The sequence below is a fragment of the Carcharodon carcharias genome, chromosome 21 (assembly GCF_017639515.1).
Source record: "Carcharodon carcharias isolate sCarCar2 chromosome 21, sCarCar2.pri, whole genome shotgun sequence".
NCBI lineage: Eukaryota > Metazoa > Chordata > Chondrichthyes > Lamniformes > Lamnidae > Carcharodon > Carcharodon carcharias.
This window is the reverse complement of record NC_054487.1, coordinates 76,168,212-76,193,192: the sequence shown is the minus strand read 5'-3', so window position 1 is coordinate 76,193,192 and position 24,981 is coordinate 76,168,212. Positions and strand designations below refer to the sequence as shown.

The following is a 24,981-nucleotide window of genomic DNA, read 5'->3' as shown; positions in this document are numbered from 1 at the left end:
GTATTTATGGATATGTATAACTCAAGCAGGAATTTCAAAAGGTATTTGTTGGTAGCTACAAAGGCACATATTGGTACTTGATGGTACTTGGTCTGGTTGATGTAATTTTTAACTTTGGTAGGATCGCAAAGAACTGCACCCAAGTGGGTTGAAGAGACTCCTTGAATTTTTTTCATCATCTTTCAACATCAGAAAAGTTCCAAAACAGATTATGATTGTGGCACAGAAGACATATGTCAAACATTGTACATAATTCCTCAGTGTAGTGGAAAGGCTTCTCTCGATTCACTTGTACCCCTCACTAAAAGTTCCCCTACATGATAGAATTTAATGGAATGAATGGTAATCTGCTGCAGAGGATTGAGAGTGAGCTAAAAACATACAGGCAGAGTTATGGTCAATGGATTTAGATCTATTTTGAGAATAATCACCAATGTCATCCTGTCAGGATTGATTTCAGGCCTTTGCTCTTGACTAATTTCAAAGAGCTGGGTCTGCATACTTTGGAAAAGCATAGAAACAGGAGCAATTTAATCAAGGTTCATAAAATAGTGAAGAGATTAGATTGTGTTTTTGTGGTCTAATTATTTCAATTGGATAGGTTAGGTAGGGTCATCTTTAGATCTTATGTGAGCACAGAACTGGGTTGTCTGTTAGGTGAATCATCTTTTCATCATGAATAGTGAACTTGTTGAACATGTTGCCAGATCATGCAGTAAATGCTGATTCAGTGTATTCCAATGAGAGCTGGGCCTGTTCTTTGTTGAGGTAGAGACCACCTTGTACAAGTAGTAGTCAGCTTGTTATATCAATGTGCCAATGTGGTCTCCTGGACTTAGTATTGCCTAAAGGTGGCCGGTGGGGGCGGGGGGCAGGAGAGGAATTTTTCCAGATTTCTTTTCCCAACTGCACCTCCCCCCCACCATCCCATAATTGGCCTGGATTTTTAATCTTGCTTTTTGTCTCTCCTAAGAGATTAAATGGGTCCAAACAGGGTAGGGAATGTCTGTTACCAATGCACAAGACATTACAATTGGGAGACAGGTTAGATGACTGGTTGCATACAATAATAGAGTATGTGATTTCAGCTCCAAACTGAGAGATGGATTTCTGATATAAAATAAAGGCACCTCCTAGAGGTGTAAGCAGAAAACACCAAGCCAAAGGTGGCCAAATTAGGAAAAGTGGCCAAAAACTTGGCCAAAGTAGTGAGTTTAAAGAGGATCTTAAAAGGGGGGAGGTAGACAAGAGGTTTAAGCTGGAAGATCCAGTGTAGGGGCATATCCTTTATCATAACAATAAACCCTTGTATATCCAAACACATCTTTATTGTAAACTCAGATACACTAAGCAGCTGAGATATATTTGATTACAAGTACATTGCTTTATGATATCTACTCGTAAACCTTAAACTACATTAATCTGAAGATATCTCTTGAATTTCTTGGTATTACGTATACATTGAAATTAAATCATTCACATTTACTGGACTGTGCATCAGTAAATATCCAGAATACGTTATAAAAGCAGGACACATTTTAAAATGTCTTAGAAACAAACGTGAACCAAGGCCTAAGGATTGGCAATTTTATATTATGCTAATTAGAACTGGCACCGGCATAATAAGGTGTTGGGCAAATTAATCATTGATACTCGGCAAACTAATCATGTTCCTCTACACTGAGGTAATTATTTGATCCTTCACACAAGAAGCCTTTCCAAGAACAGGCCAACTGACAAGATTGAGATTTTACAAAGCCATTAATAAGGAAACCAGTAAATCTAACCACAATTCTTAATTTTAATGCTGCTGCCTGTTATGAACAGATGTGCAAGCAAACCAAGGCTTTGCAAAACCAAAGATTTGATTCTAAGAGCTGAAATCAGGTTTCTCTACATTGGGGATACCAAATACCAAGGTCGAGTGATCAGTTCGCTGAACCCCTCTGGTCAGTCCACTAGCCTGATCCTGAGCTTCTGTTTGCTTGCCATTTTAATTCTCCACCCCCTCCCGTTCTATGCTGTGTTTTCGGTCTGTACCTTCCAAAGAAACTCAGCACAAGCTTGAAAAACATCTTTTGACTTGGCACTTTACAACCTTCCAGTCTTAACAGATTTAGTAGTTTCAGATTTTAACCATTGTCGGTCAGCTGGCACTGGTAATGGAGGATGGCTGCACCAGAGTTACTTGGAGTGAAGATGCGGGCTGGTACTTGGGATGGGAATTCCCTATAGTGTTCCACACCCATGATTCTACTTGCCTTTTTTTCTGGGTCACAGCCTTCTCCAGATTTTCTTTGCTTCTCTCCTCTGCTGTAATCAGTTACACCTCCTCTGGACCTATATTTTGTTTCTAAATTTGTCTGATCAGCCCATTTTGCCTTTCACCATCATCCCTTTGGTCCTCCACCCTATTACAGACCTTTCCCTTTTTGTTTGTTTCCTGTTTTCCTTTTCCCTGGGTCTGTATTTGTCCAATTGTCTAACATTACCTGCTTCGGATAAGACCATTGCCCTGAAACATGAACTGTTTTTCCCTCAATTGCTGCTTGACCTGCTGAGTATTTTCAACATTGTGCTGATTTCAGGTGTCCAACAACCAAAATTGTTTGCTTGTTACTTTACTGAATGAACATTCATAAAACTACTGAGCAAAACCAATTTGCTAAGAAATGTCATCATTGTAGCTCAGTGCACTTTGTGCGGTTAAAACCCCAACTTGTATTTTTGCAGGATATTGGAATGTACTGGAAAACGTATTTTACAGGAAAAGATTGTTCATTCAGGAGAGTGGAACTAATTAAATCGCTCTTTCAGAGAACTGGCACAGCTATGCTGGGCTGAATTTCCTCCTTTTCTGCTGTATGATTATATAATTGCGGATCATTGCAAATCCAAACAGAAACATTGAATACTTTATTGAGGTTTGAATCTTATTCTTTTACTGTTCAATGCTAGGTGCAAGCTGCCATCATTGTTGAATGTGTGAAACTCACATAAGGAGGAACATACTTGCAACAGGAGCAGTTCAGAGAAGGTTCATTAGGCTGATTCCTGGGATAAGGGGCTAGTCTTAACAGGAAAAGTTGAACCAGTTGGATTTATACTCATTGGAATTTAGAAGAATGAGAGGCAATCTTATTTAAACATAAGATTTTGAGCAGGCTTGACAGAGTAGATGCTGACAGAATGTTTCCCCTAGGTGGGAAAACTAGTACTAGGAGGCAGAGTTTCAAAATAAGGGGTCTCCCATTTAAGACAGAGATGAGAAGTAATTTCTTCTCAAAGGGTCATTGATGTTTGGAATTCTCTTCCATACAGCAATGGAGGCTGGGTCATTGAATATAATCAAGGCTAAGTTAGACAGATTTTTGCTTGATAGGGAGTCAAGGGTAATGGGGTGGCAGATCAGAAAGAGGAGTTAAGGCTACAATAAAATCAGCCATGGTCTTATTGACTGGTGGAGCAGGCTCGAGAGGCCGAGTGGCTAACTCCTGCTCCTATTTCTTATGCTATGATCCCCACATTAGCTGGATCGGCAGCAAAGTTTCTAATCCAGAATAATCGTTACAATTTATGTCCTTATGATCATGATCACCAGATGGACAGAGTTGTGCTAATTGCCAAAAGAACGGGTTTGGGTAGGGGTGGGGGTGGAGGGTAAATGGGAATTTTTTCATGCAGGGAATAATGATGATCTGGAATAAACTGCCTGAAAGGATAGTGGTGACAGATTCAACAGTAAATTTAAAAAGGGAATTGGATATGTACCTGAGGAGGAAAAGGGGAAGAGCAGGTAGTGGGATAATGGAATTGCTCTTTCTAATTGAGGGACAATGCATTGAATGATTTCATCCCAGGTTTGATTTTTTTTTTCTACCTCTCCCATTATTTGAAATTAATGCACCTGTCTTCTATCACCTTTAGCATATAAACTTTGGCTTACAAAATAAAGCAGTATCCTTAATCACTGTTGTGAGAGACAAGGTGAGTCTTCACAAGAAGTAGGGGGCGGGGGGGGGGAGAAAGCATCTTCCTGCAGCTTTCAGTCAGCACTCAGCAGCTGGTTAAGTGGAACAGCTACACCCACTTTCTCTTTCAGCTACAATTACTCGTGTTCTAGTTCAGGGAGAGAAGATGAGAGCACCTGACAACAAGCACCACCTACATTTATATAGTTCTTATAACATGGTAAAATATCCCAAAGCATTTCACAGCAGCATTAACAAAAACTGGTACTGAGCCACAAAGAGATAATAGGGCAGATGACCAAAAGCCAGTTCAAAGAGGTAGGTTTTCAGCAGAAAGAGGTAGAGAGGCAGAGAAGTTTAGGGGGGAAAGTTATAAAAACAAGCAAACTGCTTACAATGGGATTCTAGAGGGCCCCATCAGAAACTTTAACTTATTTTTCTTTTCAGATGCTAACTGGGCATTTCCAGGCATGAGCACGTGCCACAGCTTGTTTCTTAACTGTACACACATTTTGGGGATGATAATAATGAGACCTTTCCTATTCTGAAAAGGCTAGTGGAATGGGCAGTTTGAGATTCTGATTATATTTCTGCTCATTTTAAGAGCTAAAGAAATACTCTCTTTGGTCACCAAGTTCGACGGTTTTGCTGCTGATGACTTCCATCAACCTTTTGAGGTGGAAGGCGGATTTTCAATCTCATGAAAGGTTTACCCTCGGGCATCTGAATTATGCAATTTCTAGTGACAAATTTTCCTTCACTCAAGTCACAGATTATAATTTGTGCAGATTTTAACCTTCATAGGCCAAATACCCACATTCACATTGACATAAGCTACATTAAACAAGAGGATCCACACTCCTTACTAATACATCTGTTAACACTATCCATGAAACCCCATAAAGTTTTAGCTCATTGCATCCTTCATGGTTTGATCTTTTGTTTCTATTTTTATTGATATGTAAGGATTACAATCATTGCATACACGCGTTATGCAGTTTTATTTCAAAGTTCCCACAAATATATTTTAACAATAAATTATCCTTTTAAGGACACATGAATTGAGCAAATTGTTTAATGCTAAGTATGAAACTTTGTAAACCTTCATTGAAAAACATTTTGTATTACCACACTATACTTGGCCATACCAGTGCAGTTTATATTCCCCAAGTACCAATGACAACTGAGTTTGCAGTATGCTTTACCCAGTTATCAGGACAGAGTGAAGTAGCTAAGGCCTTGCATAACTTTATTGTAAATTTATATAAACAAACATGCAAGTTTCAAATGTAAAATCAAATGAAATGAAGTGCAGTCAAAATATTTACCTCAGACATGCTGGAGGTCCGTCACTTCCATTTTACAAAACAAAGGGGGAATAAAATTAAAAAGGCAAAGATAGACAGTAAAACATCAAGAGAAATATCAGCACTAATATCAAGTTACTCAGCAAAGCCATTCTGGACTCATACTTAACTCACCCTGGCCTACTATAGTGTTTCTATATCTTTAACTATAACATCTCAATAAAATAATTTACCAAGTGTGCACTCACAGAGTGAACTTATTTATACAATACACCATTCAAATCAGTTTTTAATCTGCGTTTTTCTTTTTGTTCTCGTTTAAAAGTGAAGACGATCATTTCCTTTATTGGCAATGGGACACAAAAGCGATCGACTTCGGCAGAGAAGAGCAATTCCATAAGCATTATGTAGCTTCTGCCAATGACAGTAAGAAACCAATAAACACATCCTTTGATCTACATCAAATGGAAAGCAGCAATTCAAAAAAATAAAAAATCAAAATTCCACTCTAAGCTGTTGGCATCCTGGCCCCTTAAGTACAGCTCACTAATAAATTCAACAAGATGTTCCCAGTAATATATACAATCCGTAAATGCAACATGCAAGTGTTTACTATACACAATTTAATATGCTGTAAGGCTATGGTGAATTCCAAAAAGGAATTAAAATAAAATCAACCCACTTGCTCACTTGTTCTATCAAATTTGATAATGTAATTCATAGCTCTATTGTAAGTTTTAATACAATAACTTAAAGATACGAAGTAAGTTACATTAGGCCCCTGGTCATACACCAAAAATAAAGAGTGCAAACCAAGTTTTCTGAACAAATTAAAATTATCCAGCACATCAATTTAATCTGTTACAACATTCTATTTTTAACCCTGAGTACTGCAAGCTCGTTTGCAGTTTACAAAATATGTTTTCTGTCACAGAATACCTGCAGAAACGATTTTCTGTTCACTTCTAAAGCTGCACCTCACAACTATTTGGAAAGTAGGATTGCAGAAATATGGTGGGACCGCTGAGCATTTCTAAATCAGTTGATTCTTTGAATTAGCATAATTGTAATTTCCTCTGCTTCCTTATTTTGGTGCAGAAATGCCCCTGCAGTCCTCAAAGGGTTAAAGTAGATTTTATAAACGTCCACAACACACAAACAAGCTTTATGCACTTCCACAATGTGAGTGCGTTGCACTTAGCCTATCTGGAACAGTAACCCATAACACAGGCCAATTGATGATGCTCTATGGGAACTTGGAAGTCATTGCACAGCACGTTCAATTGACAGTTTTGTCACTAGTCCTTAACTTCAATGGGCCTTACAATGATTGTTTAGACAAAGTATGGCAGGAGCTTTGTCACTGAATTAGTGAACCAGCCGTCCATTCAGTTTAAGTGCTCATGTTCTCTACTGCTAAAGCAAGGCATGTAAATTGCACACTTTGCTATTTACTTTAGCTCATGGACACAATCTTTACAAAAATAACTGGTGTTTTTTTTTTGGAGATTAACTAGTACATTTTCAAAAACAATAGACAGGAGTGAAGAAGGGGACCACTTAATTATTTCTGCATATATTTAGTGTAAAGAACCAGCATACATCAGTAAGACAAATAGATTTCATGGATCATATACCGCAATTAGCTTCTAACTGAGTTTCTAATACACTTCAGCTTCAAGTAATTCACTTAAGTCTATCTCAACACGAAAAATCCAAAATGGCTTTTAGCTCAGGCTGATGTAGCACCTCTTTTCCAGATGATCTTTCGCTCTTAATTTGTGGTATGCTTCTGGTTTTCCAGTGTCTGGGGCAGGAATCTGCATTGGAGAGTTTCAACATAGCATCATAGTTGTCAGTTTGTGTGCATGCAGTTTTCATTCTCTACATCGTTTTCATTACAGTCCTCATCACTCTCTCGTGGGATGCCTAAAGATGCAGAAGTTTCCTTCTTAGCACTATGATCGTGTGCAAAGTAGCCTGTACCACTGATTGTATCTTGTCTCTGGTAGAAGAGGACATAAGCTGCTTTGGACTGTTGGAATGAAAAAGAACATGGGATAATTTATTAAGTATCTGTTCACATCTAACTCAGTGACCACAATTTCCTGACTATGTTTCAGCAGAATCATTGCAGTTTTGACACTTAACCGTTTTACAAAATAAAATAGAACTAATCCAAATGCTACCAACATAGGTGCTACAGACTTATTTAAATTGCCCAAATTTGAATCCAACCATGACAAACACTCAAACACTAATCTTGCTTTACTAATTCTCGCCACTATTTTTTTTTTTAAAAGGGAGGTCTCTGCCTTTGAATGGGGCAGGAATAATCTCAAGGGTACCCAGCCAACTCCAAAGATTCTTTCAGCTGGTGAGTAAGCCATCCACAGATCCAATTATCTTCAATGGGCAAGGGAATAATGGGAGGAGATCAAGGATAAATACAACTAAAAGAGCAGAAATACAGGGCTGAATTTTCTGGTTGACGGGCGGGTGGTGGAGCCTGCATGTCAGCGCTTAAAATGTCGCGCGAGTGTCCTGATGTCAGCACGCGGCATCACGATGTTTAGGTCGGCAGGCATGCTATGCAGCATGATGCGCGCCCGCCATTAATTAAAGACCTTGTTAAGGCCATTAAGTCACCAATTGATGAAAAGTTTGAGGAGCCCGTGCGAACTTCGGCTCAGCACACGGGCCCAACAGGCAGGAGGGCAAGTGATTTTTTTTTTAAACAAACCTCATCCACTGTTGGGATGAGGTTTGATTTCGGATTTTAAAAAATTTAATAAAGTTTATGTGTACTTTATTAACATGTCCCATCTCATGTGTAGCACTTTCACTTAACAGTGAAGAAGTCATGGGTCCAACTGCAGCCCAGACATTAAGAGTACCTAGCCCTGATTGACACATCATTGCTTGTGTACCAAGAGTTATTTGTACATGAATTATGTTTAATTGTATGCAGTGATGGGCATTAACTGGTGATTCACTTGAATCATTATAAACAGACAGACTGAAACTACGTTTGTTGATTTAGGAAGAGTCTGCTTATAATGTGTAACTGTAAAGAAACATGAAAGTATGTGTTGACTCCAATTCTATCCTTCATCAATTGGCTTTCTGAAATTGGCCTTCTGAAAAAGAAGTGCTGCATTATTGGAAGTGCTATATTTCAGATGAGATGTTCAACCATGACTAAACACTGCTGGATATATTTGATCCCATAGAATTATTTGAAGAAAATGCATCAAAATCAAATGTCGGGAGAAACATTAATTCCTCAACCACCAGCCCTAAAATAGTTATCTGGTCTCTATCCTATTGTTTGTAGCACCCTGTACGCAAATGGGCGTTATATTTGCTTACACTGGGCTAAATCAAACATTTAATTTTCTAGCACGATCCATTTTACCACTGACCGCACTTCACAAGTGCATCACAGACCGTGCTTTGGAATGCCCCAAGGACTTGAAAAATGCCAAGTAAATTAGTATCAAAAATTTGCATCATCGGGTGATTCAAACCAAACTTTTGCAAAAAATCATGAACTTTAACATCTGTGTGTTGGGACATATTGCCTTCCTAAAGCTTACAACCAGTTATTAATACAATGCAGTGTTCTGTTATGTGGGATAATATTATTGAAAAAAAAAACTTGCCACTATTTGGTCTTCTGTTGCTGATGAAACACTGGTGTCATCAAAATAGTACCACTTATTGTCATCTTTGTTCTTGGCAAAGGCTGTGTCTTTGGGATAAAGGTAAGTTAGCACAATGACAATAGAAAATGCAGACTAGAAATATTCTGGAATATTTTCTGTTCTTATAAATTTAACACAATCTTTAACTTAATGTTTAAAATGTACTGATTCATTTTATTTTCAAATCACTGAATGCTGACTAAAACAACAAAATCCAAGGAGCAGCACAGGAAAAGAAGCACAGTTAGCTGGCCAATTATTGCCACATAAGGACATTTCAGCACAGAAGTCTACTGAACATCTTGGATGTTTAAAGCTGTAACTCCTCCTCCCCACCCCGCCACCATTTTTACTTCAGAAGTATTCAAATTTCTGAAAAAAGCACAAGCTTTGCAGGAGAGCTTCTGAAACAGAAAGTTACTGTGGGAGAAATCTGGCTTTGAAATTATGCTCAACAACACTGAGTAGTTCCCAATATAAAGCAGCTTGATATTTTGGAACGCTCAATGGCCTAGATCACAGATAGTAGTGACCCTTGTGGTGTGGGTGCTTTGTTGCGAAAACAAAATACTTAGATTTGTTGAGGCCAAACGATGTTCAAGGCACAGGAGGAAAATAAATAGTTTTCTCAGGCATCAACCTAAACAAAAGTCATCTTTGTTATTACTACTGTTTGTACAAGACCTGGACAGTAAATGTGGTGCAGCACTAAAGAATATCGAAACTGCTTCATCTGTAGCCAAGAGGAAAGGCAAAGCAGACCCATCACAGCAAATTGAAACATTAACACTAGTCGATCAACATTCAGTAAGCTAGCTTCTGCAGAGACCCAACATCAGTCGTTTCAACAGACCCAAAATTAATGCCAGCAACAACAACTTGCATTTATGTAGATAAAAACAAAAAACTGCGGATGTTGGAAATCCGAAACAAAAAAAGAATTACCTGGAAAAACTCAGCAGGTCTGGCAGCATCGGCGGAGAAGAAAAGAGTTGACGTTTCGAGTCCTCATGACCCTTCCACAGTTCTGGTTAAGCAACGCTTCAATTTTAAAATCCTCATCTTTGTTTCAAATCGCTTTGCTGTAATCCCTAACTGTAATTTCCTCCAACCATGCATTCCTCCCAAGATACCTGCACACAGTTCTGTGGAAGGGTCATGAGGACTCGAAACGTCAACTTTTTCCTTCTCCGCTGATGCTGCCAGACCTGCTGAGTTTTTCCAGTTAATTCTGTTTTTGTTTTGCATTTATGTAGTGCTTTTAAAATAGTAAAGTGACCCAAAGCATTCAACTGGAGTGATTATAAAGCAAAATTTGAAACCAAACCACATTAGGAAATTTTAGGGCAGACAACCAAAAGGTTGATCAGAGAGGTAGGTTTTACAAAGTGTCTTATAAGAGGAAGGAAAGGGAGGGAGCCTTAGGGAGAGAATTTTTAAACTTAAGACCTTAGCAGCTAAAAGCATGGCTACCAATGATGGTGCAATTGAAATCAGAGCTCAAGGTGTGCAGGTATCTTGGGAGGAATGCATGGTTGGAGGAAATTACAGTTAGGGAGGAGCAAAGCGATTTGAAACAAAGATGAGGATTTTAAAATTGAAGTGTTGCTTAACCAGGACCCAATGTAAGTTGGTGAGCACAGGGGTGATGGGACAAACGGGGCTTGGTGCAAGTTAGTACATGGGCAGCAGAGTTTTCGATGGCCTCCAGCTTATGGAAGGTGGAATGTAGGTAGGGAGGCCAACCAGGGGTGTGTTGTAATAGTCAAGTCTAGATATAACAAAGACATGGATGAGGGTTTCAGCAGCGGAATCGGGGGATGTTACTTAGATGGAAATTGACAATCTTACTGATGGCATGATATGCGTTCAGAAACTCATTCCTGCGTCAAATGTCACTCCAAGGTTGTGAACAGTCTGATTCAGTTTCAGATAGTTCCACATAGGGAGAGGGATGAAGTCAGCATCTAGGCTACTGTGTTTGTGGTGGGGACCAAAGACATTAGTCCTTTCAATATTTAACAGGAAGATATTTCTGCTTATACACTCTGCACATCAGACAAGCAAGTTGACAATTTAGAGACAGTCAGTCATTTCAGCAGAGACCTAGAATTCATGTCAGTCAGTTACTACCAGATAACCAACAGTCAGTCACTTTTGAAGGCTATCAGGGTGATTGCACAAGAGTTGAATGGAATTTATTTACAGGTCACCCCCCACCCTTCCCCTCTTGCACCCCACCCCTACACCAAGACTCCCCCTGCTCTCTGAATCATTTAACCGAGATAAGAACTAATACAATTTACCCACTGCTGGCAATTGAAACTAGACAACATAGAGGAAGCTGTAAGCAGTTGATTTATAAATTTTAGCTTGAATAAGAATGTAAAACAACTCAAAAAGTCACCACAATGGGTCCAACATTCTGGCATACATATAGAAAAAGAATTTCGATTCAGAATACTTACAATGTCCTCCACCCATTCCACCGTAGTGATTTGACACAGCAATCAAGTTATATTCACAACGACCAGCATTTGGATTGATAAGAAATTCAGACATATCTAAATCACTATTGAAAATGAAGAAGCATTACATTAACATTTACTTGTCCACGACTCTAAAAATGCTGTACTTGCAGACATTAGCACTAGCTTATCAGAATAGCTGTTCACCATATATAACCAGCTCCTCTTATTATCCATCCAATTTCAACCATTATCCTTGTAAATATACAAACCTTAATATATCAAATTACATGAAATGTTACTCTATGTAAATATTACATGCAGAATGAATAAAACCCATTTTATTCCTGGCTTGTTAGAGACAAAGTTAACATCTGTAAACTGAGTGAAAACTGGAGGGGAAGAACTAATGGAATTCTATTTCTGTACATATATTGAGGTGTTTCAACTTTCAATCTGATGTCGCTATATCAGTACCCAATTACTTCTTTGTTACTGGGCTCTCTCTCTCTCTTTCTCATTGCCCTTCCTTGACTGACCTTGTCTTGATTTTGCCCAGCACAACATTTGCTTCCTATCTGTCTCCTGTCCATGGTGGCAGTATAGATCCAATGCCTAGCCTCAGTGTTTCCCAGAACGATGCAGCTAATGTGGAAACTGAACAAGGTGGTGATCAATGGCACAATTCAAGGCCCTAGTATTTTGTGAGGTGTTGATGCCCCATGCCTAGGCAGCATAGGGACAGAATCGTCAAAAATGTTATTGCAGCAGTTATGACCCACATCTTTGATATTACATAGAAATAACAGCTGAAAAACAGGCCATTTGACCCAACTGGTCTGTGCTGGTGTTTATGCTCCACAAAAGCCTCCTTCCATTCCTCTTCATTTCACTCTGTTCCTTTCTCCCTCATGTGCATATTTAGCTTCCCCTCCGTTCCTTGTGGCAGAATTCCTCTGGGTAAAGAAGCTTTTCTTGAATTCTTTATTTGATTTATTGGTCACTATTTTATATTTATGACCCTTAGTTTTGTTCTCCAACGTAATTGGAAACATCTTCACTATGTCTACCCTAACAAAGCCCTTCATCGTTTTAGAGTTCTATTAGGTCACCCCTTAGCCTTTTCTTTTCTAGAGAAAAGAGCCCTGTTCAGTGATTAGGTACAGTCTTGACAACAGGAACAGGATTTAAAACTGAGGCTTCCAGACAGGGGGCGTCTGCAAAAGGATCCTGGGATTGTCAGATTTCTTTCTGTCCATCAGGCATTTCAATTTTTGATTAAGCCGTAGTTGCCGTACACTAATAAATGTTGTTTCCTGCAATAACAGTACAGTTCCTTTGAGTAGCGACGCTGCCCTTCAGAAATGACAAGTGGGCTCTTGGGAGTGTATCAAAAAGTTAATAAGAGTGATCTCCTGACGTAGCTATTTGAAAGCCACTGGATTAGACATTTTCAGTCCTAGACATCCTTTCAATTACATGATGTTTCTTCCCCATTATATCAGGATACCCTTCTTTAGGAAGCAGACAGTAAACTCCGAAACCACTGTACTCTGTACCATTGCACACTTAGATAACAAGATGAAGGGAGTGACATTGTTCTTTACCAATATTGTAAATTGGGCAGATAATGAATTTGCAGCCTATTACACATAGCACATGGTCTAATTTTCCTTTGAATTTCACAGAACTAGAGTCCAAACCCTTTTTGGAGACTCTGTTAGTTTTGCTGTCAGTCTAACTTGGTTTGAACTTTAAAATCCTCACACTATTTTCCAAGTCAATGGAAAATAAAATGTGGCATAGTGTGTAACTGGCTACTGTTTTGTGCTACCAGAGTAGACTAATTTCACCCAGAAATGTCAGCGACAGACAGGTCAGCAATATTATTCAGTCTCCTTCCTGCTCGACACACACACATACACCTATCCAGGCTAGTTTCAAACACCGTCAAAGCCTAGGACAAACTCCACTCACGTTCGCTGACATTTTAAACTAACATGACTGCACCATATTATCTTAGCTTGTCTTCATATGGGTAAGACAACTCTGGGACTTGAACCTGCAGCTTGAGCAATGTCAAACCTGGGTGAATTTAAGAAAGTCTCTTTTGCATCAAATGTGCACAATCAGTACTATCCACAGCAACAATTCAGAAGTGAGACCCTGCTGCAGATCTAAACACTTGCATCTGAATGTGCACCTTTCTAATCAGGAGAGCTGTGACCAGATTTAACTCACTCTGAAACATACCTAATAGGAAAATCAACCAGTGTGTCCAGTTTGTCTCGCCAGTAACGACTATAGGAAAATCGCTTCAAGTGCACCACCAGCACAGGGGGTAATGACCACAGGTCTAGTTTTTTGGTGGCTTGCTGATGTTGTTTGCAGTTTGGACAGTACCTGAAGGAAAACAATTGAAAAAAGTACCATTCTTCCCATTTCTTCTCCTTCATCAAATAGCAATTTCTCCAATCTATGAGAAAAACCTTTTCTCCAAATCTGATTGCCAAATGTACGATTGAAAGAACTCCCAAGTTCTTAAGTTTCTCAGTCTCTTAGGCCAAAGTATTCTGAATATTGGGCACTTTGCTTGCAGTAAAATCTTCTACAACAGAGACTGGCGCATTTTAGACACAATGTGTCTGACAATTAAAACACCTGTGGAACAAAAAGCCTCACCTCCACCATAATTAAGCCAACTATGATATTACGTCGAAAAAAATATATATATATTTGGAAATACCAGATGCCAAGCCCACACATGTAAGCAGTGCAATGAGGTGTAAAAAAACAGCCACATACACCTTGTGTATACACACACACACTCCCCCACCCCAAAAGCAATATAGGGCACCACATAGGGCATCTTCACAACCAACACAAGTAAAGACAGATAACTTCAGGAGCAGTAATAGGAGGTTGATGATGTACAGCATTGTGAACATTAATCTAGAAAGCTTCATTTTGACCTCCTTCCTTCACTTTGACTTCCTGCTCCAATTAACATAGCTTTTCATAGCTCCCAACACTTACATTGTTTCTAGATGCAATCTTTAAACATTCTGTCCTCTGAACTTGGGCATGACTAGCCTTCTATGTGGGTTTCCTATTTTTTTTATTCCTTTTAAATGAGTTATTCATCTGGCTGATTAGCAATGGTCAAATAAATAATTTGGCTGAATAAATCCAAAACCACATGTATTTTAATAAGGTTTTTGACAAAGTTTCACCTGGCTTATTGGTCAGAAAAGCAAAACCACATGATTTCCAAGGGAAAGTGGCAAGTTGGATTCAAAATTGGCTCTGTGGCAAGAAGCAAATGGTAATGGTCGATGAGTGTTTTCGTGATTGGAAGGCTGTTTCCAGTGGGGCTCTACAAGGCTCAGTACCAGGTTTTTGAGGCATATATCAATGATTTAGACTGAAATGTAGGGGGCATAATTAAGAAGTTTACAGATGATACAAAAAATGGCAATGTAGTTGATATTGAGGGGAAAAAAACTGCTCTGGAGGAGGAAATCAATAGGCTGGTCAGAAAAGTAACAAATGAAATGCAATCTGTTGTGTGAAGTTATTCTTTTGGAGCGCAAACAGGGCAAAGGAAAATATAACAAATGGTAAGCTATTGCGTATAGCGGAGGAAAGGAATTAGGAGTACAAGTCTGCAGTACCCTGAAGGTAGCCAGATAGGGAGAAATGGCAGTTAAGGTGAGATACAACATACTTTCCTTCATTAACCAAGGAATTTAGAATAAGAGCAGGGAGACAACGCTACAAATGTAAAACACTGGTTAGGCAGCAGCTAGAGTACTGTGTGTAATGCTGGTCACCACAGGGAGGATGTAATTGCACTAGAGAGGACATAGAGGAGATTTACAAGGCTGTGTCCAGGATTGGAAAATTTGAGGTATGGGAAAAGATTGGATAGGCTGAGGTTGTTTTCTTTGGCAGAGAGGAGGGGGAAGATTTAATTGATGTGTACAAAATCCTGGGAGGCCTAGATAGAGTGGAATAGGAATGGCCTATTTCCTTTTGCAGAGAGGTCAATTTCGAGGGCACACAGATTTAAATTAATTGCTAGAAAGATTAAGGGCAGTTGAGAAGATTTTTCACCCAGAGGATAGTGGGAATCTTAAACTCCCTGTCTCAGAGTGGGATTAGGTCAGATAGCTCTTTTTCAGCTGGGACAGACATGACAAGCCCAATGGTTGCCTTGTGTACTGTAGATTTCTATGGTACTATGATAAGCTGACAATCATTATTAATAGAATTTAGCAATATCCTCAATCAATTACATTGATTTAGAGTTTCAATTCTACCCAAAACAACTTAATATTACTTACCATGGGTCCTCTACACCCAGCTTCTCCTTAGTTGTAAAAAGTTCAATACAGTCTTTTAACTTTACAAACATTTTTTTCTGAGGCCTATATTCCATGCTTTCATGCTTCTCAAAATCCTATATTAAAAAAATACAAGAATCTCTTACTTCAGTTTGCAAAATTATAACAGAAAATGATTTAACCACTACAGTACAAAAATGCTCACTCTATGCTTATGTTTCCTAAATGATTGTTGCAATGTAGAAAAATATCAGTGAATGCATTCCTGAAAAGTACCTGCGATTTCCCATATCATGCCTCACAGTAAAAGACATTTTTTTTAATATGAAGGACAGATGATTACATCATGACATGCACCATTTATTCTTTCATGGGATGTAGGCATCACTGGCAAAGCCAACATTTGCTGCACATCCCTAAGAACCCTTGTGACTTGCTAGGCTATTTCTGAGGGCAGTTAAGAGTCAACCACATTGCTATGGATCTGGACCAGGTAAGGATGGTAGATTTCCTTCCCTGAAGAGCAATAGTGAATCAGATGGGTTTTTACGACAATCAATGATATTTTCATGGTCACCATTACTGAGACTAGATTTCACTGAACTGAATTTAAATTCTACCAGCTGCCTTAGTGGGATTTGAACCCATGTCTCCAGAGCATTAACCTGGGACTCTGGATTACCAGTCCTGTGACATTACTGCCACACACAGCATCTCCCCATTATTCTCCTGCTGAGGTGCAGCCATATTGCTTCAGCAACTTCTATTCATATAGTGCCTTTAACATCATAAAATGTTCCAAGGCTCTTTCTTAATGGGTGTGTTACAAAGTAAAATTTGATAACAAGCAACATAAGGATATATTTGGGCAGATTGCCAAAGACTTGGTCAAATAAATAGGTTTCATGGAGAGAGGCAGAGAGATTTAGAGATGTAGTTTGAGAGCTTTAGGGCCATGGCAGGTGAAGGCATGGCCACCAACGGTAGTGCAATTAAACCCAGGGGTCTGCTAGAGGAGCGCAGATACTTCACAGGGTTGTGTGGGTGGAAGAGATTCCAGAGGTAGGGAGGGCAAGGACTTGTAGAGATTTGAAAACAAAGATGGGAATTCTGAAATTGAGGCATTGCTTTAACCAGGAGCCAATGTAGGTCAGCGAGTTGTTAAGCAAACGCGTTGACTGCAGGTGGGATGATGCTCAATAATTTCAGGATCCAGATCAATGACTGATTTACTTAAAAAAAAAATTATTCTGCATCAGGAACAGCGTGAGACAGCTGATGTGTAGGGAGGACAGCTTTCTAAGTAACAACTTTACCTCATAAAATGGATTTGAATCCGTCACAGAAAGTAGCTGTTCTTGTGCAATTTTTTATAGAGCCATTATCTTAAAGTTTGGTTTTGACACAGAAATTACGTTGTGGTTTGCATGTCACACGTAAAGTTAACTGCACTTAAATATGGAAGAACTCTTATTAGAAAAAAAAGGATGTGACAGCCATTCTAGGTGTCTTCTACTTTTAGTCATGCTATTTTTTTTTACCAAGTTAAAACAACTTAGCGCATTGTAACCATTTATCCTCTTACATGTTCAGTACATATTTTACCTCTGCTGCATTGTCATCAAAGCATCGCTTCTTTATTTCAGGATCCCAGTCTAATGCCAGATATGTTCGCTCTGCAGGTGAAAATAGATAGAAATGCTCTGAAAATCAACTCTTAGACACAACTCACTTGCAATACATATGGAAGGTATTTCTTAAATCAAGTCAGCTGAGGTGGCCTCATATAATAGGTGTGCTCCATAACAGTTTGAAGGCTCACTTGGTTAAGTAAGTGTGTAACTAAGTGTAACTGAAAGTCTCAGGCTTGATTCCCAGTCTGTGCCAGTAGCTTATCTCAGCTTGGTTGTGTGTAGGTACAATTCTTTTATCAATGCATCTAAATGTGAACTTTCATAAAATTAGTTAATAAGCACTAAATAATTTGTTTGCAGCACATAACAGAAAGACTCCACATACACAGATTTAGGCAGTGACAAATTAACAGGCTAAGGTCAATCTAATAACTCAGATGTATTATTCAGCTCTGAAAGCAGAATAAAGCAACATGTCACCTTGTAAGTGATATTCATTCCAATTTTAGACAGTTGTCATTTATTTAATCTTGCAGCTCTTCCATACTCAACTGCTGGGCACCTTGTTAATATCAAGGATTCTATTTCATTTCCTTCAGCATCTATTTCCTCAAATTAGGTTTAAACATCAGTCAATATAATTTGAATTTAGCACTTATTGCTATAAAGTGACTACCTGACATGTATCATGTACAATTAACACCTGACCAAAACACGCATCATGATTGGGAACCAGGAACTGTTGTCAGAGATCAGAGGCTTTTTTAAAAATCATTCACGGGATGTGGGCTTCGCTGGCTGAGCCAGCATTTATTGCCTATCCCTAATTGACCTTGAGAAGGTGGTGGTGAGCTACCTTCTTGAACCGCCACAGTCCATATGGTGTAGGTATGCCAACAGTGCTGCTAGGAAGGGAGTTCCAGGATTGTGACCCAGCGACAGTGAAGGAACAGCGATATATTTTCAAGTCAGGATGGTGAGTGACTTTGAGGGAAACTTCCAGGTGGTGGTGTTCCCATCTATCTGTTGCCCTTATCCTTCTAGATGGTAATGGTAGTGGGTTTGGAAGGTGCTGTCTAAGGAGGCTCGGTGAATTCCTGCAGTGCATTTTGTAGATGGTATACACCGCTGCTGCTGTGTCAGTGATGGAAGGAGTGAATGTTTGTGGATATGTGCCAATCAAGCGGACTGCTTTGTCCTGGATGGTGTTGAGCTTCTTCAGTGTTGGGGAGCTGCACTCATCCAGGGAATTGGGCAGTATTCCATCACACTCCTGACTTGTGCCTTGTGGATGATGGACAGGCTTTGGGGAGTTAAGAGGTGAGTTACTTGTTGCAGGATTCCTTGGCCTCTGAACTGCTCTCGGAGCCACAGTATTTATATGGCTAGTCCAGTTCAGTTTCTGGTCAATGGTAACCCCCATGATGCTGATAGTGGAGGATTCAGTGATGGTAATGCCATTGAACGTCGAGAGGCGATGGTTAGACTCTCTCTTGTTGCCTGGCATTTGAGTGGCGTGAATGTTACTTGCTACTTGTCAGCCCAAACCTGGATATTGTCCAGGTCTTGCTGCATTTGGACATGGACTGCTTCAGCATCTGAGTCGTCGCAAATGGTGCTGAACATTGTGCAATCATCAGCCAACATCCCCACTTCTGACCCCGAAGTCACCATTGATGAAGGAGGTCATTGATGAAGCAGTTGGAAGATGGTTGGGCCCAGGACACTACCCTGAGGAACTCCTGCAGGGCTTCTCAAAGCGCACTCAAGGATTCAACAATGCCAATGTGAAAGGCTTACTTTCATTTGCTAAAAAAGTTTGATTTTTGATTTTGTGTCAATGGTTTAACCTGGAAAAGCTCATCACATGCAGGAGCTAAAAGCTGAAACTAGCTCTTGGATGCAAAGCAGCAAAAGGTATATATTTTATGCTCACAATTTCATTGTGCCAAATCATTTATGAAAGCAAGTGCTCCTCCAATTAAAACAAATTTGATTCCAATATTCTTTCATGGCCTCTTTGGTGCAGTTATCATCATAACAATGAACTTAGTTAAGGGAGATAACCCTGTTCAGTATTCCTTCACTCTGAACCAATTAGCTTTATTAAGTTGGGCTCATGGTTCAGTGAGTGAGTCACAGGTTTGATCTCTGTTGATCTCAACAAAGTTCACCTCAGAATCCCATGGTTGGGAAGGAAAGTTTAAAAAAAACACACCAGGATTCAGCTCCTGATTGATGTCCAGTGAGTTTTGCTGGAAACTGTTTGCTGCAGCCACTGTTTAGTACATGAGTGAAACATGAAAAATGGCCACTTAGGCCAGGCATTACCTACTAGTACAGAAACAGAAATGAGTTTCTGTACATTCATCATGCTTCCTACAGTCCTTCTAAATTCTCCTACACTACAAATCCTGCTGCAGCTGCTGGGCTGGTGGAAGAAAGATGGTTTGCTTCACAAACATCTGAGTGCTGTAGTCAATGCCACTACAAAGCATAGTAGAGGCAGGCAATGATAGGGTGCAGTGCTTCCTGATTTCATGTTTCTCCAACCAGTAATCTCACTGACAGCTGACACAAGCAAGGAGGTTCCTGAGTAACAGCCAGGTGAGCTGATGGATTTCAAGCATTATGCAGACTTGATGCATTTTTCTAACTGGCAGTAACATGCAACTGAGCTGCCAGGTATACCGATTACACTATATCAAAAAGGGAGAGTTTCAACTTTAATATTTACCATCAAGTCTGATTTGTCTGCTGTCTTCAAATCGGATTTGCCTGTCGTCCTTGACGTAATTGATATCTGTATTTCCCAAATTATTGAACTGGAATGTAAAGAGCTGTTTTTTGTGTCCCTGGAACAGCTGGCCTTTACAAGGGTCTTCAGTACAGATACCATTTTCAGAGTCCTCATTATCTCCCCCAACAGAGTCCTCTGATTGGCTGTTCTCATTCTCGGAAGGAAGTTCTTGATCCTGACTGGACTCGTCATCTTGCTCATCTGTCTCCATTTCACCTGCTCAGAGGAAGAATTGATTGCAAAAATCATTGCCATTCACCAAGCTTTCATTCCAATGACCTGCCTTTTGCTTCAGAGCTTTATGTCCAGTCACCCCTTACTGTAGATAAGCTTTAACTTATCTTATTGTACAGTGGAGCTCTCAGCTATCAATGTCAAAGAGAAAGCCATGCTTTGTACAGGTAGAATTTAAAAAGGCTTGAAACTAAAAAATACCTTTCTCTGTAAGATGCATTTTGAAAGAAATGGAGATGGTGATGAAGGTCGTGAAGAAGGTAGAATTCCCCACTAAAGAATTCAGAAACAGCAAGGTTGAATCAGCAAGATGCTGGGGGACTTACAACATTCTCACTGTTGATTATTGATGATTAGTTTTCACTAAAGCTCCATTATAGCTGGCAGAAAAGTTTAACTAATATGATTAACCCCCATTTGGACAAATTACTTAGCTCGACAACGATATTTTTTTTGAACAGAGCAGGTCAGTGCAGTTAAATCTCACAGATGCAGACAATTTGGTAAACTCAAATAAATCTCCATCTAATAATTTGTCTGATGCCTATAAACATTTTCCCTCTGAATGGAAATGAGGGGGAATTCATTTAATATGAAGTACCTCAGTGGCCATCTGTACATGGTTCGGTATATGGAAGCTGATTAGAAATCTGTAGCCCATTCAGGTCATTTTGTTCTTTTAAAAATACAAGCTGTTGGAGCAGCAAACTGAAATCTAATAAAATTCTTTTCTGACAATACATTTAAAAAACTAAATTAAAGGATAAGTTGTCCATCAATAACTCTTTTTCAAAATGAAGTTAATCATAATTGTTTCAACCATTTGTAAACACTTTTATTTAAATATGGGGCACCAATGACATCAGGGGGAGGCAGCTTACAAAGGGAGCTAAGTCAACCAGTATTGGGGTGCTGAATTACACCATGTAATAATGAGATTACCAAATGTGTATCTCGTGATATTATTCAGCTTCTACACATAGACTGATGAAGTATGACAATTAAAAATATGGCTTTTTATAATGCACACAAAATGCAAAGCAAGGCACTATCTTGTCACGTATAAAGGAATAAGTGCAGATAAATGATTTTTAATTCCTTTGTTTCTACTTCATTTGACGTGTTTAAATCATTCTAAATAACAACAGGGTGCTTCATATGACGGTGAACCACCTCAGTATCTCATGAAAAGAACTTACTCATAATGAGCTATTATCTATACAGATTATGTCCAGATGGTCTGACAGGAGACCCCATTTGATTTTGGTGATCTTGATAGGCAGCATCCAACAACTGAAGGATCACTTATGAAATGCTTTTAAGCTACTGACGTTGTGCAGGTGTGTTTATCGTGGATGTGTACGTAGATTTCCAATCCCACTGCGTTTGTTTAAAATGGGAATTAATGCTTATGAAAGGGACAGAGCACACATGTGAGAGTAAGGTGGAGATGCGGAACACGTGTGCGAAATTGTGAGCGCGCGCATTGATTGCGTGAGTCAGGGATAGAAAGAGAGAGGCGGCACGTGTGAGAAACTGAGGGGGAGGGATGGCCAAAAGGGTTTTTTTTTTCTCTCAGAAGATCATGAGCCTTTGGAATTCTTTTCCTCAAAGGGTGTTGGAAGCAGAGTGTTTGAATATTTTTATAGATTCTCGATAAGCAAGGGAGTGAAACTTAATTGGGGGTAGGCGGGAACGTGGTGTTGAGGTTACATTCAGATCAGCCATGACCTTATTGAATGCCAGAGTGGCTTGACGGTCTGAGTGCCCTACTCCTGCTCCTAATATGTATGTTCGTAGAGAAGAGAGAAAAAGAGAGTGAGGGGCAGCAAGTCTATACTGGTCAATGCACAGGATGCAGGTGGAAGCTTTCGCATATTGGTATATGTTTAAAAGAAGTTGGAAGATTCACCTAGCTTTGGCTAGAGGAGATTTCTTTGATTCGTCCCTCACTGGCCAGAAAAGGAAAGGTGCTAAAATTAGCTTTGGGCTGGTTCCTAGAGACTGAACTGTCCAGTTATGGAACAGAGTGAAGTGTAACCATGGCAGGGGAAATTCTGGTCATTTTAAGAGTTAATTGGGAAATCTTTTCCATAGTTTAGGGTATAAGTTACCTACTGAAATAGTCAATGTAGCTTTTAGTTTGTTTGTTACAGTAAAAGTGCTGAAACTTGAAATCGTCATGACTGATATTTCAGTCATTCACTGAAAATTCATATATTTTTTTTTAAGAGTTATCAGTCTCCATGAGGATCGATACAAGCTCTCTCAAGGAGCCAACATAATCATAATGACCCAAAAATCTTCCAGTTTTACTGTAAAGTTCTATGATTTGGAATTAAAGGGGGAGGGGGGAACTTAACTGGCAATAAAATATTCCAGTAGAACACCTCCATTTACCAAAGAAATATAACACATTTCTATCTGTGCGGAAACTAATGTCAAGAAACTCTGTACATCAACTCTGAAATAAATAGCAAAATGGCACAGCCCTGTTCTCAAGCCCTCACAGTGAACTTTAAACTTTTCTCAGAATGAAACAAGATATTCATTCAGCTTACCTACAATTATGAATATGACAAATTGCCTTTTTTAAAATGTGTTAGTCAATGTCAATAACTTAATTCTGAGTCTTAATTATTTCACTTGCCTGTAGATCTAATCAGCCTAAATAATCAGTCAGGGTTACACCATTTGACAGCCTAAATGGTACATGGACAAAAACAAGAGCAATATCAAACATGGGTAAAAATTGTCTTCTTTTGTTGTAACATTTATTGGAGCACTGGGTGCTGTAAATGTTGGTATCTAATGCAGATTATTAAAAAAAAAAATCATACCAGGGTTCTAAATTATTCTTCATCTGATCAACAGTACTGCAAAATTTGACTATTCCAATGCATTCCTAGCCGACCTCCCATCTTCCACTTCAAAGTTAAGGTCATCCAAAATTCTGCTGCCCATATCCTAACTTACACTAAGTCGCATTCACCTATCATCCTTGCTGGCCTGCATTGATCCTGGCGAAACAACACCTCGATTGCAAAATTTTCATCCTGGTTTTCCAATCCCTCCATGGCATTGTCCCTCTCCTATCTCTGATCTCTTTCAAACCCACCACCCTCTGAGATCTCTGCGTTCCTCGAATTCTGGTCTCCTGCACATCCTTGATTTGCATAGCTCCACCAGTGTCAGGCATGCCTTCAGATGCCAAGACCCCAAGCTCTACAACTCCCCTCCTAGAACCTCTGCATCTCTACCACTCTTTCCTCCTTTAAGGCACTCCGTAAAAGCTACCTCTTTGACCAATCTTTTGATCAGCTTCTCTAATATCTCCAATGAAGAACGTAGAGGTGTTTTACCACATTAAAGGCACTATATAAACGCAAGTTACTGTAACTTAAGCACAAATTTATTTCTTGCACGCAAGTACTATGACTAAATATTGACATTACCAAGTTAGAAACACTCGAGTCTTACTTGGAGATCCCTCCTCGTGTACACCATTTTGCCCATTGCCATTGATACCAAGGTCTTTGGAAAAATGAAGGCTTTCTTCATCTTCATTTTCATTGTAGGTTCTAACATATCGGCTGGAATCAAAAAGCGGGAACCAAAAAGAGAGATATATCAGAAACTTTTTATTGACTACTGATTAATATGTACTTGAAAGAAATGCAAAAAAAAGACTTGAACTTAAGAATTGTTGCTGTATGATTCTCATGCAGAAGATAACAGTGTTGTAACTTTTCTATGGTTCTACTGTTCTATATCCTTACGGCCCAAAGAAACCTCAATGCTTCAGTCTAGCACCATGATCACTTGCATTAATTCTTAAATTAATATCAATGCAACATTGTTTACAGCAATCATTCTGATAGAAATGGAATACCTTTGGTTAATTTGTGTTGGATGGTGGCAGCTGAGGTGCAGATAAATACCCACTAGGGAGAAAGACTACGATGACCCAAACTCATTTCACTAATACACAAAACGAAAGAAAAAAATTGCTAGAAATTTGAAAAAAAAAGCACAAAATGCGGAAAAGGCTGAGCAGGTCAGGCAGCGCCTGTGGAGAAAACAGGCAAGCTAACATCTCAAGTGTGATCTGAGTACTGCTGAATTACTCACCATGGACAGCCATGTCTTTAGCTACCTAGGTCTTCAAGCCTGGATTTCAGCCTCCACCCCAAGCCCCTCTACCTCACTCCACCTTTAAGATGCTCCTTAAAACCTTCTGCTTTGACCAAGCTTTTGGTCACCTGTCGCATTATCTCATGTGGCTGGTTGTGAAATGTTGTTTGATTATGGTCCTGTTAAGCACCTTGGGAAGTTTAAAAATGCGTTAAAGATTCAACAGAAATGCAAGTTTTTGTTTGTTGTTGCTGAAAGGTCCATAATGAAAACCTTAAATGTCTTTGCCCGTCACCTCCATAGATGCTGACTTTTCAGCTGAGTGTTGCTAGCACTTCTATTTCAAAAACAGCTATTTACCAGAGACAGGCCAAAAATCT

The 24,981-nt window shown here is 39.3% G+C and overlaps 1 protein-coding gene across 7 annotated transcripts in view; it reads right to left on the bottom strand.

Moving 5' to 3' along the window:
- Positions 1 to 4,953: 4,953 nt before the first annotated feature.
- The window catches only part of LOC121293362 (ubiquitin carboxyl-terminal hydrolase 15-like), a 114,716-nt gene continuing 94,688 nt past the window's right edge, over positions 4,954 to 24,981 (bottom strand). For 5 of the 7 annotated variants that reach the window (XM_041216357.1, XM_041216353.1, XM_041216354.1 and 2 more), the window contains 8 exons: positions 23,948 to 24,060; positions 20,171 to 20,449; positions 17,405 to 17,475; positions 15,800 to 15,915; positions 13,707 to 13,856; positions 11,454 to 11,557; positions 8,944 to 9,032; positions 4,954 to 7,313 (listed from right to left, as the gene is read on the bottom strand). In XM_041216357.1, the coding sequence (XP_041072291.1) occupies positions 7,134 to 7,313; positions 8,944 to 9,032; positions 11,454 to 11,557; positions 13,707 to 13,856; positions 15,800 to 15,915; positions 17,405 to 17,475; positions 20,171 to 20,449; positions 23,948 to 24,060 (1,102 nt within the window). In that variant the 3' untranslated portion in view covers positions 4,954 to 7,133. Of the gene's footprint in view, positions 7,314 to 8,943; positions 9,033 to 11,453; positions 11,558 to 13,706; positions 13,857 to 15,799; positions 15,916 to 17,404; positions 17,476 to 20,170; positions 20,450 to 23,117; positions 23,170 to 23,947; positions 24,061 to 24,981 lie in introns of those variants that run through there. The other 2 variants (XM_041216356.1, XM_041216359.1) reach the window with 2 other exon arrangements.